General features: G+C 39.7%; 1 protein-coding gene across 4 annotated transcripts in view; it reads right to left on the bottom strand.

Moving 5' to 3' along the window:
* Window positions 1-26,058, bottom strand: part of LOC126542370 (uncharacterized) — a 51,125-nt gene that overhangs the window by 23,316 nt on the left and 1,751 nt on the right. For all 4 annotated transcript variants that reach the window (XR_008614910.2, XM_055077209.2, XM_055077208.2 and 1 more), the window contains 3 exons: window positions 21,042-21,262; window positions 17,169-17,340; window positions 9,378-9,500 (listed from right to left, as the gene is read on the bottom strand). Coding sequence is in view for 3 of the 4 variants with exons in the window: in XM_055077209.2 (XP_054933184.1) it covers window positions 9,378-9,500; window positions 17,169-17,340; window positions 21,042-21,262 (516 nt within the window). In the remaining variant the exon portion in view is untranslated. The remainder of the gene's footprint in view (window positions 1-9,377; window positions 9,501-17,168; window positions 17,341-21,041; window positions 21,263-26,058) is intronic.

Below are 26,058 nucleotides of genomic sequence, written 5' to 3'. Positions count from 1 at the left end.
GCTTGACACAGCCCTACTTTTAATACACCTTGTGAACCAGATAAAGAGTAGCAGCCTTGGTCATGTTCATCTATAAACTGAGCTAAACACAGAACGAGCTGGCCATAGGGGTTTATTTGTAAGTTGCCTTCAAAGTGGTGTAGTATCAATAAATACTGTTGGCTTTGGATATACCTTATTAAATTTGTTTTTCTATATGCTGGTCAACCAAATCACAAAGCCTACTGATAAAGTGCACTTGTATTTCAAAGAGAGCAATAAGTAGAAGTAAAACATGAAGGGATACATTGAGTGACAGTTTCTGCTATAGCTCACTATGTAGCACTCTTTAGCAATGCACTTGTGTTCTGTATGCTATCTTTTTTTGGTTTTTCATTGTTCCTGAAAAGCACTACCATCATGCTCCTATGTGTATGTTGTCATGTGTTGTGCATGATACAACGGTCAATTACTGCAGCAAGAAAATATCAGATGGGCAAATCGAAGTATTCGGTAGTCAACAAAAGGATATTTATTTATTTATTTATTTATTTATTTATTTATTTATTTATTTGTATACCCTCAAGACCCAGAGGGCATTACAGAGGGGGTGGGTACAATGCAAATACAAAACGAAACAAAAAGAATTTACAGGAAAAAAACATTAATTTGCAGCTACGCCAGTAAGTGTTCAGTAACTGCAGACCTGAACAACGCTTCGTCCTCAGTGGCAGCAATGGAGGGGGGAAGGTGATTCCTCTCTCTACTTGTCTTCGAATGAAAAGAATGTAAAAAAGAGATTAGTGCGGCACAAAAGGACGGCTACATTATTTGGGTAGTCAACACGTGATGAAAAGTAAGCAGGTTCTGAGATGAATTCCTGTCGAAGTACTTGATTACGAAAGAAAATTTTATGAAAAAGCAAAAGTCGGGAAATCGTTCTTCTCATTACCAGGTCTGGAAGGTGAAGAGTGGATTTCATCAAGGTGACACTGGCAGTACGAGCAAAATTATTGAGTATAAATCGAGCTGAAGAGTTCTGAACCGATTTTAAGGTGTCAATTAGCATTGATTGAGCTGGATCCCATATGGCTGAAGCATACTCGAGCTTTGGACAGATTAATGTTTGATATAGCTGTAGTTTAATGTGTGCTGGTGCTTGGCGAAAGTTTTGGCGAAGGTAACCAATACGACAAGCATTGTTAGTAATGTAGTTAATGTGAGAGTGCCATGATAAGTCATTCGATATGTAAACACCAAGGTATTTGTAAGTACTAACCTGCTCTAATTTAGTTCCGTTCAAGGTGTAGGTAAAAGGTTCAGAAGTGTTAGAAAAACGCGAGATTGCCATACTTTTACATTTATTTACGTTAAGGGTCATTAGCCAAGTATTGCACCAGTCAGAGACGCGATTAAGGTCAGCTTGAAGAAGGTAGTTGTCGTTTTCGTGAGTTATTCTACGGTACACGACAAAGTCATCTGCAAACAGTTTTATGGATGACTTGATGTTACACGAAAGGTCATTGATATGTATTAAAAAGAGCAAAGGACCTAAAACTGGGCTTTGTGGAACGCCAGATTTAACTGCACAGGGATGTGAGGAACAATCATTAGCTGTTACGTCCTGAGTGCGGTTAGTCGGAAAGCACTCTATCCATTTGAGAATATTGGGGTCGATGTTCAGTCTGCTGAGCTTCAGTAGTAATAGTTGGTGTGACACCTTATCAAAGGCTTTTGCGAAGTCTAGAAACATAAAATCAACCGGAATTCTATTATCTAGCGCTAAGATTACATCATGCGTTAAAGACAGAAGCTGAGTTTCGCACGAGTGGTGCTTAAGAAAGCCGTGTTGGAACCTGCCGAAGAATGAGTTGGTTTCAAGAAATGTTATAAGGTTAGAATAGATTACATGCTCAAGCATCTTACAGGGAATACTTGTTAAAGAAATTGGTCAGTTGTTTAAGGCAGTGTGTTGGTTACCGGATTTAAAGACTGGAATCACCTTCCAATCAGCTGGCAAAGTAGAGCACTGGAGAGACTGCATGAAAATGTGTGACAAAATTATTGAAGAGTACACGTCAGTGTTTTTCAGAAATTTCACGTTTATCTCATCAGTGCCGCAGGCAGACAACAGCCTAAGTTTCCGGATTAAGTTAATGACTCCTTCAAATTCAATCACGAGAAAATCCATTGGAAAAAACCTGCTGTCACATAGCTGCGGCACCGAAATTGCTTGTGAATCGGAAAAACATTGCGAAAAACCATTAAGAATGGAACAGCATCCTTCGTTGCGCAATGCACACCCATCGGTATTAGTAAATGTTATTACAGTGTCTTTCATTGGTTTAACGCTTTTCCAAAACCTTGATGGGTCAGTAGACAATAGCGAGGGAAGCATAATGTTGAGATAGTCACTCCTGGCGTTTGTGATAGAAGAGCGATATGCGGAAAGAGCTCCGTGATAAATGTGCCAACGAAAAACACTGCTGCAGAGCTTTGCAGAATGGAAGAGGTACTTTTTCTTATTAAGAAGCCTTTTTACGTTTGTTGTAAACCATGGCGCTTGCTGCTTTTTGGATATAGCTTGTAGTGGTGCATGCCTGTCGATCGATGAAGCGACTTAGTCTCTAAAGAGGCTCCAATTCTGCTCGATTGACCTGTCAGAAAAGCCAGGCATATAATTATCAATAAACTGTTCCAGTTCCTTATTTATTGCTGCATAGTCCCCTTTCTTGTAGTTTCTTATTGTCTTGGTTATAGTAGTTCAGGGTGAAATGGCGACATTTAAGGTAAATGCAAGGCAGCAATGGTAGCTAAGACCAGGAAAATAAGTCAGTGAGTGCACTAAGTTTGGTGTCGTGGTCAGGATCAAATCCAACACGTTAGCAGACGTAAGGCCTACTCTTGTTGGTTTGGTGACCAGCTGAGTGAAATTGAAATCTGAACCTAAATTAACAGTGTTCGTAGGGCCGGTACCTGACCAATCGATTTGAGGAAAGTTAGTCTCTTAAGAGAAACAAAGGAGCATGCAGGAATTGTAGAACTAATGAGTTCAACATGTCATGCAATAATTCACAAAAATCAGGTGTCGCGTTGCGCGGCCTGCAGCACACACAAAAAAAGAGCGCTTTGATGACATAAAGGGATGTTCGCGCAAACGAGCTCTAAGGAAGAATTCAGTGGTATCGCATGTGACGATATGTTATTGCTGCAGCAATTGTACGGACACTCCAAGTGAATTTCTGCCGTCTGCATTGCCGTGAGGTTCTGTATATATTTAGGTATATGTATGCTACATGCCATGCCATCCTATATGACATGCGGTATATGCGGTTTATATTGCCACACCATTCTTTCACTAAATTTGCTCATACCAGGTCTTGCATTTTTGACAAAATTATTCCTCAGAATTTTGAGAATGACAGCCCACAAACAAATGTCATGAAACCAAACACTGACAGAGTGTGCCTTCTATCTTAACTGTTCTCAGACTTAAATATTCAAAGTGCAAAACAATAACGGAGCTCAAACCTGAAAATGATGCAATTTTATTGACGTGGCTGTTCACTACCTCCAGTATCGGCCCAGGGAGTAGTGGTAAAGTTGCTAAGAAAGACAGCTTTAATTAATAAACAAATAAAATTGTCCAATGACAGGATTCAAATGGAGAACCCCTAGCACAACAGCTCGTTTTTACTTAGCCAGCTTATGTTCACTTCAGTTCATACTGCCACTACAGCTATGAGCCTTACACTTTGTGTAATAGTCTGGCATGTTGCTATCTTCATTGCTTGACCCTTATGGTGAAACTATGATATTTTTGTGCTTTCTTTGTCGGAAGCTTTAGTTGTGGCATGACGGATGGGTTCATCTGTTCATTAGGGTACACAATAATGAAGCATCTTATTTTGTCAGAGATCCTCTCAAAATAATTGGCCACAGCATGAATGCAACACGTACATTCTGGGAAACAAATCATTAGTTGCTTATTCACACATACAAATGCATAGTATATAGAAACACACCATGATGTTTTTGACATTTGTTGAATTAAGTCTATAGTGAAAACCATGGGCTATGTAGTAGTTGTGGTGCTAGTGAGCTTGATCTTCAGAGAATTATATTTTGTATCACTTTGGTGCATCAGCAGTCTAGCTTAGATACCACGTGCTCATTTTTAATGTGCCACACATCTGCAAGATAAATTGAATGACTGAATCAATTATCTCAAAGACACAGGTGCACTATGATCGAAGGCAACCGTACTGATGGTTTCTGGATTAATTTTTGACTAGCTGGGACTCTTTTATGTACATGAGTGTACATGAGTTTTCTATGATTCTGTGTTGATCAAAATGCAGATTCTATGACCAAGAATAGAACCAGGAACCTAGTGCTCAGCCATAGTCACTGAGACACCATTGCAGGTGGACAAAACATACACTCTCTAATACTCTGTGCTCGAGCCCTACTTCGCATCTTAATATCTTAATTGTTTTCCTAATGTCTGAGCATGTGAACTGTGGAACAATGGAAGCATCATGATATGCATAGCTTCTAGCGAGAATCTTCAGTGACTGATATAAATTAGCAACAAATGGTGGACTTTGCTAGAACAAAAGCTCCTTTAGGTTTGTGCATGTTGCTGAGCATGTGTACAGGAGAATTAGGGCAAAGCGCAGATAGTGAAGCTTTTTACTTGTGTGAATGTATGTATATTAGAGATAATACAGGTTTTAAAAGTCATTCTTTTACAATCTAGATTTGCACATTTGTGGAATCAAGGCTTTACTATCAGGATCTATGACTTGCAATGCCACCATCACGTGGTGGGCCTTCTGAAATATAGCTAGAAGCTGTCTTCACCACCTGTGCCATGTCCTCCTGCCTTTGCGTGAGCATGGCCTCCCTACTCCAAAGCGTTCTGACATTGCTGTTTCTTTATTTACAGGTTTTCTGCAGCGCCAAGATTACAGCAAAATAAATTGACCAGTGCATGCATGCACATGCTATTTCAATGGTGGGACAACAAAACATGAAAGTGAGATCTACAGGGAGCAGTTAACACCTGTACATTTTTGAGATAGTTGTTGAGAAACACAAGTTAAGGGTGCGGTTGCAGTTCAGTGACAAAGACAACAAAAGAATCATCGTTGAGTTCTATATTACATGCAACAAAAGTGAATTCCACTCGGAGAAGTGTTTTGGGGAAAAAGGGCTTTCTATAATTAGTGATGCACACTATTGTCCTGTATTTTGTGCTTGTGTCCTCTCCTGGCTGACATATAATACGGTGGACTCAGATACCTCCCCTTCTCAATTTTAGTCGAGTTTTGATGAGTGAAAGATTAAAGCTGCGATTGGGGTCAGTTGGTTATACACTGTTAAAAATAAATGTGCTGTTTTACACAAAACTAAGAATGACGCAGGATAGGACAGGTTCCACACATGATGGTGAGTGTCCCGTCCAATTTTTGAAGTTGTTTGTTTTGTGAAAAACAGCACATTTATCCAAAGCAGAGTGCAAGACATCTGCAGTGATCTAATGCAAGAACATAAATTTGGTTAAAATCAAGAGTTTCACGAAAACTCGTCAGGTTGGGATTGCTCGTAGTCGAGGGTAAAACGGACGCAGTCCAAGAACAACCTTGTTCGTTGTGAACAAGGCCCCCCTATGGGAGCCGAAACATCTTGGTTTCTTTTCTTTTTGTGTTTTTGGTTGGCGTCCGTTTTACCCTTGACTATAATTTTGGTTACACAGACTCCCTGGGGATATTGTTTGCACATAAATCTAATTGCACGATTTTGCAGTCTTTCTAAGCTATCAATAATTATCTAAGTGAAGATTCCACACAACACTAGCATATTGCAAATGAGGTTGCACATGTGGCTGATAGGCTGATAGCTTCAAATGCGAGGTAGTTGCATATGGAATGGCCATTTAATGAGATTATAAGCACTAGCTCTGATATAGACCCTTTTCTCCACTCTGTGGCAGCAGTGTGTTCAGGACCCCAGACAACTTCCTGTCCTGCATTTTTTACAATCAAGTTAGCCAATAAAAAAAGAAGTACTTTGTTGCATAGTACACTGTAGGCACATATTCTTGATGTGTTCAGATAAAAAGAATGTGCACCGTGCGTCGAGCTCATGGATGGACTTTTTTGTAGTACTTCGCAATAAAATTCACTTGTCGAACACTCCAACTCTAGAGCAGTGCCAGCTGCAGAGTTCTATAAAACCAAAGGCTATTGTAACTTGTGTTCTTCCAGAGGGCTTAACTTAAAGTCTTGTAGGAACTCTATTTGTAATCATGAAAAGTGTCTATAGCTTCTCTAAACGGGTACTGACATGATATTTCGACTATTCATTTTTCATGTTAAATAATGGACCTAGGCCTCTAAACGCTAGAAGAATAGTGACAAGCCTCAGAGCACCATTAATAATTTAATGTAATAGCTTTTCTACTGCCAGTTTACGTTTCGTTTCCCAGGAGGATACTGTGTTGTAACATCGCGACACAGTATGTGGTCAAGTTCCGGGAGCTGGACATCGCAACCTTTTTACACTCACTCCGACTCGCTCAGTTGTTCTGCTGCATTGGCCCTCACAATTCGCAGCGTACGAGTCAAAACGTAATTCTGTTATATGGAAACTGAAACATAAATCCTCTTCCAGCATTTCTACCATTCATAGAGCGGCACGCTGCGCTCGGTTCCTTGCAACAACACCATGCAGATGGTGCTCGCGTCCGTGTATCAGAAGTGAAACAACAAAAGTTTTTAAAGCAATGCAGAAACAAAACGTGAATACAATCCTTGGTTTAGGTTTTCTGGCGAAAGCCTACATGACAACTTGTAATTTTTATGTATTGTATTATGTCATTTAGTGTTTTTGGAAATCTAGATATGTAGCAGTTTTATTTTTTACTTTACAACCAGTCATGTTTCCCTTGTAACAGGCCTTTTTACATGTGTCTATGGTGCACAAGTCCTTCAACAGCTTTTCTTTTTTCATTTCTACTTCTGATCATTTCTCAACGACTATTTATTTGTTTTTGTTTTTTTAAGTTAGTCATACAGCAGCCATTGATTCATGAAGTTCACTAATGATGAATTGTATTTAGTGATCTTGAGAAGCGATCTTGTATTTAAAACTAATCTAATATGTTTGATATAGTTAGCAGTTTTATTTACACTAGTCAGTACAGGCATGGTACCTAATTATATCAGAATAAATATTCCTCTCGTAAATATATGAATCTACATTTGACTGTTGATATTAGATACTGACTGTTTGTATTTGATTCGTATCTTAAGAATTAAAACTAGCAAGAGGCCTAATGCTAGCTAATCCTTGCAGGACTTCAGAACTCGTTTTGACATAGATATTTTACTACCCAAGACGACACACTGTTCACATTCACTAAGGCAATTTATTCAATATAACTTTAATAGTTTTGCTTATACATAGTGTCCTCATTTTATATTTTAATAATTCATGTGAAGCTAAGTTGAATGCTTTTGGAAGTCGAGAAGTATTGTGTCCACCATAAACTCGGTATTACACTGCGCTTATGAAGTCGTGCTAGAGTTCAAGGCGCCGAGGTGAGCAAGAAACACCCTTCTAAGGCCATATCAGTTCTTAAAGACAAAGTTGTTGGTTTCCAAATATTTGGAGATGCCACTGCATGTACATGATATGCTTCCTCAATACCTTACATGAAATTAATCACAACAAAATAGGCCTATAGTTAATAACAGCAGATTTCAATCCACTTTTGGACACTGGAACAGCAATGTTACTTTCAATCCTATGGAAGCACTCCTGTTTCAAGAGCTTTGTAAAATATACATGCAAGAGAGCAACCATTTTGACAGCTATGGTGATATTAAATCTGCCTATTTTGCTTACATCTGTCTAAGTATTTCTAGGTACTCTAACTGGTGCGATCATCACAAGAGATGGTGTGGCTTCAATGTGGCACGTAAAACTATTAAGGAGTGTCGTGTAGTGGTTTTTCGCAGAAAATAACTTAAAGCAACTATTAAAACACTTGTCCTTGTCTTCATCCTGACAAATTTTATTGTTTTAGTGAATAATAGTATACTTGTTTATTGAATATGTGCTTCCAGAATGCCTAATTTGTATTGTATTTAATCAATTTTGCCAGCTCAGGAAAGTAAACCTCCTTGGCACTGACTATGGCATTCGTCTGTACCATGGTAGCCTGGGCTCAAGTTCACTATTCCATGCCTTTTTCGTGCTTTCTGCACACACGAGTTGTGTTTTATACCTTTTGAACCATGACATTCATGAAAGGTTTGTCAGCTGTGGTCATTTATGAAACATGGGTAAATTAAATATGCTTACCTACAAGTGACGACACGATAGCTTTGGAAAGTTGACCAGAGTGAATATACGCCTTGCTGGCATCACCTAGTAACATAGCTTTCAGTCCTGGCTCAGATATGCACATGATTTTTGGCATAACTATCTCTTGAGTACAAGTACAGCATTCCTTTGTTGCATCTAGCAGGAGCCAGCACTGGAAGGGTGAGTGTAATGGTGGCCACATTGTGGTCTCATATTCCGGACACTTCTTGCATCATTACGCACCGTAATTAACAAATCAACAAGCTTGTTAGCCCATGTTGCTTCATTGACACATTACCATATGCAGCAGTCTCATTGAAAAATTTGGCTCTTCCCAGTCAGTCTTTCCAGCCATCTAGTTGATCATGGAGGTCACTGATCTGTGCCACTATGGCATCATCATTAATACTTTCATCCTTGCTACTCATAATGCGCTCGTACCAGTTTAAAATGCTCAAAAGAATGTTAGCTGAACATGTGCAGTTCATAAGAAGCACATGCCCAGATATTACTGTGAGAGTTCTTGTGCATTATTCACAAACTCTTTTTTTTGCTAACCACACTGAGCTACTTTGTAGTCTCTTTCACAGTTGACTGCACCATATCTTGATTCACAAGGCTAGCAGCATAACACGGCTTACCTACATGTGCTATGCGATGGCACACTTATAAGTGAATCATTGTTCAGCTAACCACTAACTACAGATTAGCTTTTACAACGAAAATAGTTATTTCAAAGTACTTTCAGTTTGGCTGTAGGAAAGCAATTTTTCATGAGGTAGAATAACACATACAACAACATGCTTTTCTCTTTGCATTCAAGGCATGGCTGTGGTGTGACAGGTACAATGCTACCTTCACATTCACAGGGTCCACAGTTCAATCCTAGTTACCATTATACTTTCTTTAACATCCTTAGTTAGTTATTGTAATGTATGTAGGTAAAATAGATATTCAGGGAAGCCAGGCAGAGAATGCATTTGTGTCAATTCTTTGCTGTCAATAGTGAAAAATTATCTCACCACAGTCTTCTGGTTCATCAGTTCCATCACCACAGTGATCGATTCCATCACAATACAGGGCCTTGGAAATGCAAACCTTTGATTCTATGCAGAGAAACATGTCATTTGGACTGCACCGATTTTCTGAAGCAAAAGAGTGAAGTTGTAAAACAGCTGTAAGTTGTCTTGGCAGCTAGTAGCTCTCTTGTGACTTTATAAAAGTTATAGAAACACACACAGAGAGGGAGAGACGGACGGACCGGCGGACATACAGACAGACAGAGTCGCAGCTATCATGCACCAAGCTCTAAAAAAGGAGGGCTATTTTAATATGGACAAAATCATGTAGATATTGTTCATGGACGAGTTGAGAAGCTGCCAGTAATTCTTTTGCTCATGACATTCAATTAGTAATTATAATTAATTATAACTAATAATCAGAAATACCACATGACTAAGTACGCAACCACACAAGAAAGCAGCACCCTTGAACAGGCTCACTGGGTTCACAGAAAAAAGAAAAGGAAGAAGTTAGTGAGAGAACTACGACTTTATCTGTAATGCCCTGCTTGAGACAGCAAGTCAACTGGGTGCTGGTACAGAACAAGTGCTGATAGCTGTCAGCATGCCATGGAATGGGTGTACGACTGTACCCTCAGTTATCTTCGCATTGCAATACCTTCTTCCAGCCCCAGAGAGACCCTTCCAGTGAGTTTGTCTGAGAGCACTGTTTTTGTGGTGCAGGTAGGCACATAGTCACATGGTAAACAGTCTAACCTAATTATAACGATGCTGGCATGAAAATATATATTGTTATATATATGTATCTGATATTCATCATAACCATATAGATTCATTACACAGCACTATAGGTGAGAAATATTTCAAATTTACTTTGTTACATATGCATGTTCATTATATCAACGTTCAACTTATTCTATATTTCCTGGACTTTGTTATTCAGCCAAAAAAAAGCACACAAATAAAATCTCACTGAAAACAACCCAGTTCAGTGTTTTTTATAATGGTAAGATTTTTATCATTGTAAACAATTAAAAGAGCAATTAATGAGTTGTATAATTCATTATATTTACCTAACTGAATGTCATAAAAAAAAAAGCTTAATGGCAGCTGCTGAGTTCTACTGCAAATTAGATCTACTTTGTGTAAAGTGATGTCTCCTTTTAAGGGTAAGTGCACCTCAGAGATTCACTTTTGTTAATAATAAAGCTAGCTGAATGAAATTTATGGAGAATATAGAGTTCAATCTCGTATTTTCAAATATTTCTTTAGTTCTTCAATATATTATCTGGTTATTTTTCTGTAACCTCTGAAAGTGGGAAAAGTATGGTTGCTGGTCAAAGTTTCGGCTTCATACCAGGCATATAGGGGAGCATTATAAAACAGCATATATTGTTCCTCGTGAACAACCAATTGCAAATGTGGATGCGGTGGAGTATGCAAATAGACAGAGTATGTCAGTAGGTGGTACGAGTATACAAGTAAGAGGGTGACTCCAGAGTTAGTGACACTGTAAAAACAGGAAAGGCAGAGGTGGCAGAGGAGGCTGCCTTAGCACTGGACGGTTTGCAAAATAGTGAGCGCCACCTATCGTACAACAAACGAAGCTTCAGCGCTGTGGGTGCGAGAGTGGACTGAAGCAATTTGAGCATCCATACGCGACACAACTAACCGCATTATCACAAAAAGAGAGCGATCACATTCGCGCCTCCCCTGCGTTGGTTGTTCGTCTGCTTTTTGCATCTAACCATGCAGAGGGCGCTAGTGACAGCCGTGTTCACGCATCTGCACCAGTATTTTTGTAAACCGTCCATAACGGAGGCTAACATCGTAGTCAGCGACTCCAAGATAGCCATCAAGAACTATGCCAAAGGAAGAATCTCACCGGAAGCTCTGAGAATTTTAAACAACTTTCGTGAAGATTGAGACGTTCACATTATATGGATACCCGCACACTCCTCCCTTCCTGGGAGCGAAATAGCGCACAACCTGGCGTGAGAACTGACGAGCCGAGCAGGTCACATGCAAATACTGGGAACGGAGAGAGACCGGATGACCAGCTTTAATGAGATCACCAAACACTATAAATTGGGAAGGGCCCATTTCGCCCCAGAACACTCCTCGCTAAGTATATGGCAAGGGACGATATGGCGCCTCTTACAAACAGATACATATCCAAATCCGGTGGCCTAGCTACCACCACCACTACTACCTGGACCTTTACACGGATAGATGTAGATTCTGTAAAGAAAGGGTGGACCTACAACATATGGTTTGGGCTTGTCCTCGCACACCCACACAGTATAAAATACACAAGACCAGAGAGCAGTGGGAGACCGCGATGTTTAGCTGTGCACCGGAAGACCAACTTAAGGCAATCCAGCAGGCCGAAGATGCCACCAAGGCCCAAGGGCTTGAGGCAGTCATCTAGGTAGAGAGGCCTAGGCCTCAAATCTGTTGTCCTAAAATAAAGTTTATTTCTCCTTTCATACTTAAAGGGGCCCTGACACACTTTTTGAACATAGTAGGAAAACGTTGCCGATATGTTCACGAGGCTCCTGTGAACATGTGAGCCAACTAGCATTGCACTGTATGCAGCAGGGAACTTACAATCTTGTGTAAAAGGTAGTGAAAAATTCCTTGCTCTCTTTCCTTTGCAGTGCCATCACGCAGCGTCATTGCAAGCAGGGGAGCCCACAACAGCTATTGGCTGATTTCGTGATCGCGAGAACATTCTCAGTAATACAATTATTGCTCATTTGAGTTGAAATGAAAAAAATATATGTCTGCAATTTTAAAAAGATAGCGAAGCCATTTCATTTTTGCACTGCCGGTCTACACACAGCAGTTGCGCGTTGCTGCATCTGCTGTGCTTGGCCTCAAAGATTAAATGCGTAGCATAGATACCTCGGCGGCCATGAGCTGTCTCACCACAGACATGCAACATTTCGGCCGAGCCAGGGGCGCCTCCTTTACATGCCCTTGCCATCTCCCCTGTGTAGCTTAATTCAAGCATGCTAGTGGAAATGAAAGGAGAGATAAAGCTACTTATCAGTCTGGTAACTAACTTCTGGTCTAACTTTGTTTGTGCTTGAAGGAGTCAAAAAATTTTTGTGGTAGGAAATTCATGAGGCAACGTAATTTAATAGTGATGTCATTGTATGTTTAGTTAGAAAAGTGTTTCAGTGCCTCACTAAATAAAATGTATTTAATATTATGGTGAACATCAATGAGTAGTTTCCACAAGCACATGATTAAAATTCTGAAAAATTACAATAAGACCTAGAAACTTGCATTCTACATATCCTTGTGCAAGTGCATACAGAATTTGGCTGAGATTGAGTCACATTCTGTTAAATAATTCTGATGTACAAGCAGTTAGAACAGCCTAAAATGGTAAAAGGAGAAATACAAAATTGGAAAGTTCTAAATGTGCTTTTTACTATTTGAGACGGTGAATTTGCGTAAAAGAATGCCGGAATGTAGGCCGCTATTTGCAACTGTGCAGAACTTCAACATTCTCCTGCTGCGTAGGTGGCACCTTCATAACCCTTCCGAGCCTTCTCCTCCAGGCAGGCTTTCTATGCTGCACTGTTATCGAGATTTCGCTTCAGCTGTCTGTTTTCCAGACATTTCTCAGATTCTTCTCTGGTCTGTGTGGTTGCTCAGAGCAAATTGTCTCCTTAGTTGAAAGGACGCCCAGCTGCTGTAGAACCTCCTTGAAGCCTTTGTGGCCTTTGTTGAACCAAAGTATACATGGCTATATAGAAGTGGCAATCTCTACAACAGTGCATGAATTCAGCTGAACACTGGTGAAAATTGAAGAATGAACTAGTGCCAGCTCAAGCCTCAGGGCTAGTGCTCGCTTAATTTTGTTCTTACACCAGTAAAGCTGGTGTACTGTCTGTACAAAACTTATGGTTGTGATCCTCATCAGTCGAGCACGAATGGAAAGACAAGGCCCATGCAGCTACCATGCCTCAATTAGAATAATGTTTCAAAATCTTCTGGATTGAGTAACACCTTGGCTTTTTTACACGTGAAAGTAGAATGATGAAACTCAATTTTGCAACCAAAATAAAAAATACATATATAAGCCACGTCTCCCCTTAAAGCTTGGTGCATCATAGTTGGAACACCCTGTATATTGACAAGAGAGACTATAAAATGTGCAGATCTGGTGATGACGTATGGTTGTGTAATGGTGAAAGGGCTGGCCAGATGTGGTAAAGAGTCCAAGAACAAAGTGAAGATCTAACAACAATACCTGAAGGGCCTGCTTCTACTTAAACGCATGTGCATGCTCTTATAAGCATGTCACTTATCCATGATAAAAAGCACGAACCCAAAATTTCTGCACGTTCATTGTTCTTCTTGTACAGAGTTAATGTTTCTTAGAAAGAATAAATTGATACAAACAGGCTCATATTCTTGCAAGTACTTGAAAAGAATTGGGAACTTCACTTGTCTCCTCTGACACCGTTCACAAAAAATGTTTTTAATGTATATGACATCCAGCTAAGAACTACCACTTAGATATGTTAAGGTGATCTGGTCAGTTTAACTAGCCATTTCACCTTGTCTAGGAAAAACATCTGCACTGGCTATACTTTACAGATAAAAGGTATGCTTGGTTCATGCAGTTAATTCTGCCATTTCGGACATGTCTATCTGAATGTACATGTTTATTGTATAGGCAGCAGCTGCTTCCTGATCAGTACACAAAATATGCTGTCTTCCCTTGCAACTCTAAAAAAAAAATTACTATGTACAAGTTATCCGTGCATGACTATACATTTCAGATTGCTTGCAATTTTATAAAAACATCACCTAAATACATGTCACTTTGCTTGAAAACTTGACCACCATTTTGATCCTTCAATGCAGAGTTGCAGTATGCCATAACATAATTCATCCTATTGCGTTGCTAAAAGAGTCGATTAATGTACTAATAATAATTTGTGATGTCCATCCTCATGGAGGACAAGAAGTACTGTCTGATCACGTAGCTTGCGACCTGCTTTTGCAAGCACTGTAGATGCTGCTCTTTGAGAACAATAGATAACCTTGGCTGCTCCTTGACTGGTTGTATGTAGCAGCTTGGCAGTAGCGAACACAATAGCTTACATATCTATAGCCCTTATAATTTAAATGCAGCATTCTTGGCAATTCCACCTAAGGTTCCATACACACCTGTTCACATGGCTTTTTCTTTTTCTCTGTGTCAATTTGTAAAAATAATTTAATCAGGCATGCCTTTCTCACCATGTGGAGCATTTAAAACTGCTCCGATTTAAAGGAAACTTCCAGTCAAATATATGCCTTCTGTCTATTACTCCCCCACCCCCCCCCCGCCCCCATCCTTTTTTCTTTTTTTCACTTTGTACTATAAATAACAATTGTAAAGAATTAGTAGGACAATCCAGAAAAATGAACCACAAAAGGAATGAAGGAAAGCAGTTGTGTGCAGTTCACTATATTTCAAAGCAACACCAAAACATGGTTGTAGCACTTCTAAGGTAGGCCATTGAAAACGTGAGAAGTCATTAAGATTGCCATCTATCCAGTTTTCTATACTGCCAGAGTTGGCTTTTGCTGGTTGCCTTCAAATCAGTACATAATTTGCAGGTTACACTTCCCCACATCAACAGCTGAAAAAGTTATGTCATGGGGACATAGGCAGGGTGAATTACAAGCCTGAGTTATTTCTAAGCTTTCAAGCTTAAGGTTCAGTAAATGCGCAGCATAAACTTTTTACTTGCTAGAATTTTTCAAGTCACTATCACTACATGCCACATATGATATGTTAATTGTGTGCTACTCTATACCTCACTGCTGTTTACAGAGAATCCTATTAAGACAAATTCAAAGGGACTTTTAAAATTTGCTCATCTTAACCAAAGTGATCTAAATAAATCCAAATTCCCGGTGTACCCAAATATCCATGACACAAAGTAATAAAGAAAACGATACTAAAACCAAAAGGCAGACATAAAAAGTGATTACGTGACATAGAGTGCATGACACAATGAATTGCTTTATGCACACTTATATCGGTGTCATGCGGGGCAGTTTTGATTGCGATCAAGTTTGATCTGGATTGAATTTATCAATTTTGATTGGCTTCATTGTACAAGCTGTAGAAATAGATCTCATATCGCAATCGGAAATGCCTCGTGTGACACCGGTATTACTTAATCTATTGAGCAATTGTTGCTTACCAGTACAATGAAAATATTTGTGCTATCATAAAAGCCAATACAGCCGAACCTCAATATAACAAACACAGATATAGTGAATTATCGAATCCAACAAAGTAAATCTAAAATGGTTCTTGCCAGTATCAGTATGTAATGGATACATGCATATAACAAATATTGCATGTAATAAAAGTACTTTTATATCACTTGTGACTCTGTTATAACGAGGTTTGAATATATTTTGCCCAGCTTTCTAAAAATCAGTTGGTGCACTCACGTTCGAAAAAAAAACAATACAAGAAGGAACACCAAGGAGAGCATTAAATGTGTGATGCTGGTTTTTGTGGCTCCTGCATGGGCAGTGTCCTTACCTAATTAATCAGCCTACACAGGCACATATATCAAGGGCTTCTTCAATTATGATTTACGTTGTGTCAGCCCTGCAGCTTTCCTCATCATCGTTGACACAGTAAGTTATGTCCACAGAAACAATGTTTGCTTCACAGTTAGCTAGCAGAGCCACCTCCTTTGAGTCCGACAATTGATCTGGGCCTGCCACTGAGCTGAGTATCAGGCGTCACTGGCAGCTGCAGAAGTTCGTCTTGTTAAGCAGAGTTCTTTTGCAATGCGCCCATGAGTAACCAACCAAACACTCACATATTGTTCCCCAAATCCAAAAATTCAGTTTAATGGGGTTCAAGCTTAATGAGACTTTACAGTGTGTGAAGAGTATTGAATTTTCAATTTGTATAAAGGTTATCACAATCTTGTTTTCATTCTGATCGAACGTATTTGCCTTGCATTTGTATTGGTTTCTTGTCCTGTACAGATATGTGCATGTAATATGAATTAATATTGTGGCTTTCCTGGTTGCCACTACTGCTGGCTACTGGCCCCCTGGCCTCTGTCAAGCTGTATGTTTACAGCTTTCTTGCCAGGGGAGCCTTCAAAATGAGTTTCTATGTGTTGTGAATAATTGTGAATCATTTAATTAAAATTTTTAATTCGAATTCTTGACAGCAATGTATCAAGCACTCACACTTGCTTCCTTCCAACATTCCCGACTGCCACCTTTTCATTGAAACAAAGGTGGAAAATCTAGAAGTTAAAGTGAATTCAATAGAAGCATGCCGCCACATTGGTTTATATAGTATTAGGCATATTCCTGTCTTAAACCGAATGGTTATGTGTATGTAAGCATATCACTGATTGAAGACTGTCCTGAGTATTAAGCTATACAATGAGTAATTTCAGTTGTATTCATTCATAATAATACTTAAAACATTTAGAATTGCTTTCCTTGGTTCTGGGATCCTCAATAGCACATAAAAAAAACAGGGACAGACATAGAAACGACAACACACGGCACCGCGTGTTGTAGCCTTTATAGCCATTGCAGATTAATATTACTTGCAATACAAACACTCACGTTTACCAGGCATGCACAACATGTAGCGGTAAATATGCATTGGGCTGAAATTCCTAGATGATTCTAAATGCATCTTTTACGTTTGCCATATATGATCGAAAATGTGACTTGCTGTTGACATTTGTTTTCTTACGGGCAAAGCTAGAATTTAAAGACACTTACTGCTGACATAACCAGTGAATAATATGTTGAGGCCAGTGTAGTTTCCACTTGGAGTTAACTTCGAGGTCACCACTACCAGCGTGATCCTGTTTTCTCGCATGGCAACAAAGCGAGATCCAATGGCACGAGATGTGCATAGTGGAGCCAGCAAGACCCTTTCATTGTCAGTCAGCTGCAGTGAAGTTAATAATATCAAATATGTAATGGCATTTGATATGACTGCAACAAGAAAACCTAGTAAATGTACATTCGTTTTGTGGCTGCTATTAGCAGACTTCATTAGCGCACACTGTCTTTTGTACTTCTTATCTGAGGATTTGCTCAAACTGTGAGCACGCTTATTAATACATGTTGCATGAAGATCACATATATTGTGGGGACGCGCAACTCCCACACGTACCCTGATATGTTTTCTCGCATAGCTGCCTTCACCTGTAATCCGGCTTCACCACGTGGCTTTACTGCGACGGTCGGTATGTTTGCAGGGTAGTACGACAGATGGCGCGAGCGTTGCTCTGCTAGCGCCATCTAACGGCGGGGTTACTTGGGCGCAAAAAGGAGAAGGCTCTTTCTCTCTTTGGCTCGGAATCGGCAAGCGGCAAGGACGTTCTGCGCGTGCGCCGATCCATGCTTCTGCGAGACCGTCTCGCGAGGCCTACCCCGAATGGACGAACACGATCGTTCGAACGCTCCACCGTTCTCGTGACCGTACGTGCGAACGACCAGGCTTTGGTGTCCAACATGGGGCGAACATATTCGCTCGTTATCCGGTCGCGGTGAGTCGCACTTCCGCGATTTGTCGCGCGCCCTTCGGCACATTTTGTGGATAGCAACTCGGCTAGCAGGCATTAGTCTATGAAAATTAAGTGCAATAAATGCCCTTGTGATTGTTTGCACTACTGTGTTGTCGTTCCTTTGTCCCAAGAGCATGGGTGAAAACCCCACAATATTCATAATTTCACCTAATATACTGGAGTTGGCTTTGACAGTTGTGTCAACTATTGAAAAGATATTATCAGCCATTTGGTCTTGCAGAGCCTTATCAGCTTTTAAAAGTGTGCCAATGAGCACAATTGTGTCCTTGCCTCTAGATGTGCAAGGAGGCGGGAAAACTACTTGCCCTTTTCCTTGCCTCACTCCACGTTTCTTGTACTGCTCCTCCCTCCATGGAGATAAAACAAATGGCTCCATGTCGCACTACTTTACAGTTCATTTCTTTGACATATGCATGCCTGCAGTATGCTAGTTGCATGGTTCCTTTACAAAACTCCACACTCTATTCACCAAACGGCTCAACAGGGCTTGTCATGCATACCAGTTACATTCGAGTACTTTAGTGCAGCACTGGAACTACATTAGGAAGCATTTCAATTTTATAGTGCTTCCTTTAAGAAACATCTTAATCGATGCTCCTGCTACAGAAACCACATTTTTCGACATTTGCCTGATACCTTAACGGCATGATCAATTGGGCTGGTCAGCATGTCATGGTGGAAAGCAGACTTAACATGACAGGGGCACAGAAAGGACAGTGCTTTGTCAATTTGGTTCTTGTTGTTGTTGTTATGTTGTTATGGTTCATTCTGTGTCCTGCATTGTGCTGCTAAATCTGCTTTTTACCAATCTTATACATTTTACTTTGACAATCAGCTTTTGTAGGAGGAGGATCATTGATAAGCACAAGTACTTGGGGGTTGCTTTCACTCATAATCTCTCGTGGTGGCGAGGGTGGCAACGCATTAATTTGGTCTGTAAGAAAGCACTGAGGAAATTTGGTTACTTACAACGCACACTTAAGGGAGACACCCAAACACACTAAACTGTTATATTATATAAGGCCTTGACAAACCCAATATCAAAGTATGGTCATGTTGTTCGGTGCCCCCATAAAAAACACAAAATTAATTTGTTCAAAAAATGGCAGTTTGTTTTATCTTTCCCCACCAAGACTGCTGCTTTGCTCCGTCCAGCTTGCTAAATTAACCGCTTTCTCCGAGTGTTGAGATAATGAGTAATCAAAAACCTTAAAGAATAGTCATTGTTCCAGTTGTCTATGAAACACCTTTTCAGCATTTGGCATGAAAGTGTCAACTGGGACTCACCATGTGCACGTACAAAAACATTACAGCTATATTTGCATGAACATATTCAAAACCAGCTTCTTTCCCCGCTCATCTGCCACTTGATAAGCTTGTATCCACACTTACAGACATGTAAGTAACTACGTTTTTAAGTGTCTGATTTTTTGTTGCTGTGCTTCGCTTGATTTTTGCTTGATTTGTTTATCATTTACCTTCTTTCCTCTTTGTTGTTCTTGTATAACCACTCCTATCCATGCAATAGCTCTGCACATGCTGTAGTATGTAAAAATAAATAAATAAATTGGTAAATTTAGGCCCACTTGCACTTTCTTTCTATACAGTATACACTTTTCATGTAAATTTAAGCCTAGTTTTGGCATGAAATATTGCACACGTGTCTGTGACTTCATATTCTTTTTCTCAACTTCTACGTTAAATGAACAATCCTGATGTCTTTTGTAAACACAGCATTTTTATTCTTACTAAGCTATACTGAATTAAAATTTAGCTACTACTGCTACTTTAATTTTGAGTCAGGAGTAATTGATAGGCTAAAGTTGGTTAACTAACTGCATAAACTTTACGAGTTCTTTTTACTATGAAGTTGAGGGCAAGGTTGATATATTTGGTCCAATTCCACTAAAGACCCTGTACTTTGAACTCCTTGTCACCCACCCACCGTGGTTGCTCAATGGCTATGGTGTTGGGCTGCTGAGCACGAAGTCGTGGGATCGAATCCCGGCTATGGCGGCCGCATTTCGATGGGGGCGAAATGTGAAAACACCCGTGTACTTAGATTTCGGTACACGTTAAAGAACCCCAGGCGGTCGAAATTTCCGGAGTCCTCCACTACGGCGTGCCTCATGATCAGAAAGTGGTTTTGGCACATAAAACCCCATAATTTAATTTTTTACTTGTCACACCTGTTTGAGCTCAGTCCATTTTATCTCATGAAAATGCATGCGCCATAGATAAGCAGAGGCACGTTAGCAGTTCACAAAATAAGAAAACATCAGAGCTGGTAGCAGGTTATCAGTGTACAGGTTAAAAGAGACAAAGAAGTAATCTAAAAACTTACTTCCATACTTATCAAACCAAAGACATGTGGAAATGATGTGACTGTAATGAAGCAAGTTGAAGGCTGCCAACCAATGGCACTGACACTATGTATCAAAGCACACTTGTAAAAGAGTTGTACATTATATGTAAGAACTGACAGACGAATGACAGGTTTCAAATCTGCATTATGAAGATGTGTCCATAAGGAGTCTGCAACGTAAATGATTAATCACTAATGCAAGGTAATAACTAATTTGTATCATACAAGAGTAACCATGTATTGTTGAGCGATGCAACTATATATATATATATATATATATATATATATATATATATATATATATATATATATATATATATATATATATATATATATATTTTGCAGCCACATTCATTTTGTAAATATCTGCACAGTTTGAAGGTAACAGGAGATATATGTAACCTGCAATAAGCTTTCTACATCTTGCAGTGTGTCATTCAATGCTGCTTTGCCGATAAGATACTTTACAGAATGCATCACTGTCTTTTTATTATGCAGCTGATTTTCATTAATTTCATCCCAGTGGACATACAAATCTGGTTAAAATTATTCGAACATAAGAACCTTCCAGGTAGTGCAACTATAGTCAAAGAGACCATGATATTGAATTAATGAAAGCCTATGGCTCATATTTCATTTTTGCTGTAAGGTTCATTAGAGGAATAAGTTGGCAATTAGGAGCGCTATGAGTACCTTCATGTAGTCAAGGCATCGTGTTGCATCCCAGCGCATGTTGAGCATACGCACAACAAAAAGCAAGCCATCTGCCCATGGTGCGCTAACAGTGAGAGAGCAGTGAGAGTCGCCTGGGTACGGAGGGTGTCTGCTGAGGGTCAGCTCAACTGCAGAGTTTCTCTTGCTGTCAGACAGCTGTAGTGAATGTTGGCCATCTTGACACTGCTCCAGCAGGAGGTCTGCAGTCAGACAAAGCCATATGAAAATGGCAGTTTTCACCTTAACCCTTTAAAGACATTAAAGGAAAATATTAAGCTGAGTTATATTGACACATGATTCAGCTAGAAGTATATCTGTGTGCTAATATACGACTTCATCATCAGCCTGTTATATGTCCACTGCAAGACGAAGGCCTCTCCCTGCGATCTCCAATTACCCCTGTCCTGCGCCAACCGATTCCAACTAGCGCCCGCGAATTTCCTGATTTCATCGCTCCACCTAGTCTTCTGCTGTCCTCCACTGCGTTTCCCTTCTCTTGGTATACATTCTGCAACCCTAATGGCCCAACGGTTATTTAACCGGCGCATTACGTGACCTGCCCAGCTCCATTTTTTTCTCTTAATGTCAATTAGTATATTGGCTACACCCGTTTGCTCTCTGATCCAAGCCGCTCTCTTTCTGTCTTTTAATGTTATGCCTAGCAATCTTCGTTCCATCGCTCTTTGCACGGTCCTTAACTTGTTCTCAAGTTTCTTTGTCAGCCTCAAAGTCTCTGCCCCATACGTCAGCACTGGTAAAATGCACTGATTGTACACCTTCCGTTTCAGTGATAATGGTAAGCTTCCAGTGAGGAGTTGACAATGTCTGCTGTATGTAATCCAACTTATTTTTATTCCTCTATGAATTTCCTACTTATGACCAGGGTTCCCTGTGATTAATTTACCTAAGTAAAGTAACTCCTTCACAGACTCTAGAGGCTGACTGGCGATCCTGAACTCTTGTTCCTTTGCCAGGCAATTCATCATTATCTTTGTCCTCTGCACATTAATATTCCAACCCCACTCTTACACTCTCTCTGTTGAGGTCCTCAATCATTTGTTGTAATTCGTGTGCATTGTTGCTGAATAGAACAATGTTGTCATCGGCAAACCAAAGGTTGCTGAGATATTCGCCATCGATCCTTACTCATAAGCCTTCCCAGTTTAATAGCTTGAATACTTCTTCCAAGCACGCAGTGAATAGCATTGGAGAGATTGTGTCTCCCTGTCTGACCCATTTCTTTATAGGTGTCTTCCTGCTTTTCTTGTGTAGAATTAAGGTAGCTGTGGAACCTCTGTAGATATTTTCCAAGGTATTTACGTAAGCAGTCTGTACTCCTTGATTACGTAATGCCTCTATGACTGCTGGTATCTCTACTGAACCAAATGCCTTTTTGTAATCTATGAAAGCCATATAGAGAGGCTTACTGTACTCTGCAGATTTCTCGATGAGCTGATCAATGACATGGATGTGATCCAGTGTAGAGTATCCCTTCCTGAAGCCAGTCTGTTCCCTTGGTTGACTAAAGTCTAGTGTTGCCTTTATTGTATTGTAGATTACTTTGGTAAATATTTTATATAATACTGGGTGTAAGCTAATTGGCCTATAATGTTTCAATTTTTTAACGTCTCCCTTTTTATGGATTAGTATAATGTTTTCATTCTTCGAGTTTTCTGGGACCCTTGCAGTCGATAGACACTTCGTATAAAGAGCTGCCAGTTGTCCAAGCATTATGCCTCCTTCATTTTTGATTAAATCGACTGTTATTACATCTTCTCCTGCTGCTCTTCCTCATTTCATGTCTTGCAAGGCCTTTCTGACCGCATCGCATCTGCAGGCCTGGAGTGACGCCCGAGACATGCAAAAGATGCTGAGAGCGAGTGGGGCGCTATACTAACCCAGGTACAACCAAATTAGGAAGGCCCACTAAGCTTCAACAAAGACACTCCCTCACCAGAACAAGAATTGGCCTCCCTGGTGCAGTATTCAGCCACTACCTCCCGAATGATTCCGACAATGTACGACTTAGCTGCATAGAAAATTGTAATCGAAAGTCCCGCTGCTGCTCCTCAATTTGAATGAAAAGGACAAGTGGACCTAATACCCACGTGACCTCCTTTTCTGCCTCTCTCTGTGAAACAACCAGTGCTGACGTCATACGAATAGGTGGCACCACTCTGATTTTTTTTGTTTTTGTCATTTTATCCCTTACAGAAGTTTTGTACTCGCTACGAATCACGAATTAGATGTTACAGAAGCATAATCTTTCAATCTAGCCCAACTTAATATGTTCCTTAAGTGTCACTCTAACTATCAACCACGAGCTGTAGTTGTCCAGGCCAGGTCCAGGTCTTGCTTGCCAGAGATGAGCCATGCTCAACAACTCACTTCATGCTGTGCACTCGAGTTTCGACCCTTGAATGTATTCTTCTGTGTTTTCCATTCCTTTTGCTATCATCTGTTCAGATAATTACATTTGAGCTTTAAATGCATGCTGATGAAAAGCATCCTTTTTAAAATAGGCGTTTTTCATTAACATTTCGAGTGAATGTAGGATGTAAATCGCACACACTATATATTTTTTGAGTGTGGATATAATGTGGCAGAATTTGCTGCAATAAAAAAATTGGGGAAATTTTGTACAATTTTTTATGAAAATGTATGGGAGCTAAAGAATTAAGGCACAATAAGCTTCTGATGTATACGCTGTTCAGCAGTAAAATTATGTGAAACTGCACTAAAAGATGACTGTGCACCTATATGTCTGCTAGCAGATCTGTATATGTCAATTTTACCATAATGCATGACTACATCTAAATGATTGATTTGTTATTTTTGCCAAATTGTGAACATTGTACACCATGCACCAATTAAGACGATTGCAGTGAACATGCTCTCCAGGTGAGACTGGCTAGTATTGCCCAATTGCTGTCTGCGTCTTTTAAGAGCATGCTAAGCAAATCATTATTCATAGATCTAATCAGTCGCACAGACTGGTCACCAGCATCAGCAACATTAAATCCAGAAATTGTTTACCAGAAGTTTTTGAACATCATAGATACTGCCCTCGCTGCAAACACTAAATTAAATGCTTACAGACAAGTTTTCGACTGTATATAATCCTTGGATAACCACTAGCCTATTGAACTGTCTGCGAAAGAAAGATAACATTTATAAAAAACACGATGAGTCAGCCATTCAACATTAGTTTAGGTAATCGCTATAGGACATATTCTAACATTTTAGGGAGGTTTGTCAAGGACACCAAGAAGAATTATTACGAGAACAAGATTGAAAGTGCTGGCAATAATCGGAAACAGCAATGGAATGTAATCATTTCTTTTCTCGGCAGGACTACGTGTAATATCCTTATAACAAAGATTCAGTCAGGAGACGACACCTATGATAACACCTGTGACATTACAAATGCATTCAATAATTCATTTTCTGTACAGGAAGTCGACCCTTTTAAACCTGTCAATTCCTCATGCCCTCATTTGCCTCACAGCTTCTTTCTTTATCTTGTCTCACCCGAAGAGATATACATCGTCATCCATAACATGGAAGACACGAGTGCAGGACAAGACGGCTTTCACTCTGTTCACATTAAATTATTAGCCCATTTAAAGTGTGACACGTTTTCAGACATCATCAACCTAATATTTTAAACTGGCATTTTCCCGGCCGCATTAAAAAAAGCCAAGCTGATTCCTGTTCTTAAGAAAGGTGACAAATTCCTCACTTCGAACTATCGTCCCATTGCCATACTTTCCTTCTTCAGCAAAGTTATTGAAAAAATTGTGGTTACTCATTTGACTACTTATTTGGAAAAATTTCACATTGTTTCTCCAACTCAATTTGCTCCTCGGCCAGGCTTTTCTACTGAGCTGGCATCAATATCTTTAACAGAGAACATCAAAACTGCAATAGATGCTGGTACTTTTGTTGCTGCGTTATTCATTTACCTTGCAAAGGCATTCGATTCGACTGTTCATTGCATATTGTTTCAGAAACTAGAATCTATTGGAATAACAGGCCCAGCTTTAACTTTACTCCGCAGTTACTCACAAGAGTGAGAACGATCGGTATACATGCCTAGTACATACTCATTACCTAAAGTAACTAATATTGGTGTGCCGTGAGGCTCTGTTCTTGGTCCTCTCTTATTCTTATTCTATAGCAATGACCTTTCATTATGCCTAAGCTCATCTAATTGTATACTCTATGCTGATGACGCTACCATACTAAGTGCAGGTAAATGTATAGACTTATTCTTATCCAAAATTAACAAAGACGCTACCAATGTATTGAATTGGTGCTGGAGTAATGAGCTAAGTATTAACACTAACAAGTCTAATTTTATTATCTTTTCTTTGCACAATAGGTACATTTCTGGCACTCCATCTATTCACACTGGTAATAACATAATATTTGCTTCTGACAATACTGCCCTTCTGGGAGTAAAACTGGATAGGTATCTGAAATTTACTGTGCATATAAACTCACTAATGAAGAAGTCGGTATGCAGCACTAGAATCCTACTAAAGGCTAGGTCATACTTCAATATTAAAACCCTGCTATCACTTTATTATGCATTTATTCACAGTCATTTTAATTACTGTATATCTACATGGGGTAACACTTACCCCTCGCATTTTCCCCCATTACAGCACATTCATGATCAGGCTATATGTATCATGACATTTAACAATCCCACAGCTAATAATGCTTCATTGTTGCTTCGTGATCACAACATAACACCACTGGATAACTTAAACAAAGAGCGTTCCACACTGTCGCACGAACCTATTTTTTTATTCATTTATTCCTAAAGCTACCAATGAACGGAATCATCTGCTGGCCTCAATTGTTACCATAACCGATACATCTGCTTTTAGAACTACTATTGAAGAGTACTTTTGTTAATCCACACTTTATAATTTTTTTTATTATTATACACTGTTATCTGCACACGCTCTGTATTTCGTTCCACTCC

This window comes from Dermacentor andersoni, chromosome 2 (genome assembly GCF_023375885.2).
Source record: "Dermacentor andersoni chromosome 2, qqDerAnde1_hic_scaffold, whole genome shotgun sequence".
NCBI classification, from domain to species: Eukaryota; Metazoa; Arthropoda; class Arachnida; order Ixodida; family Ixodidae; genus Dermacentor; species Dermacentor andersoni.
This window is presented reverse-complemented; position numbering and strand designations above follow the sequence as displayed.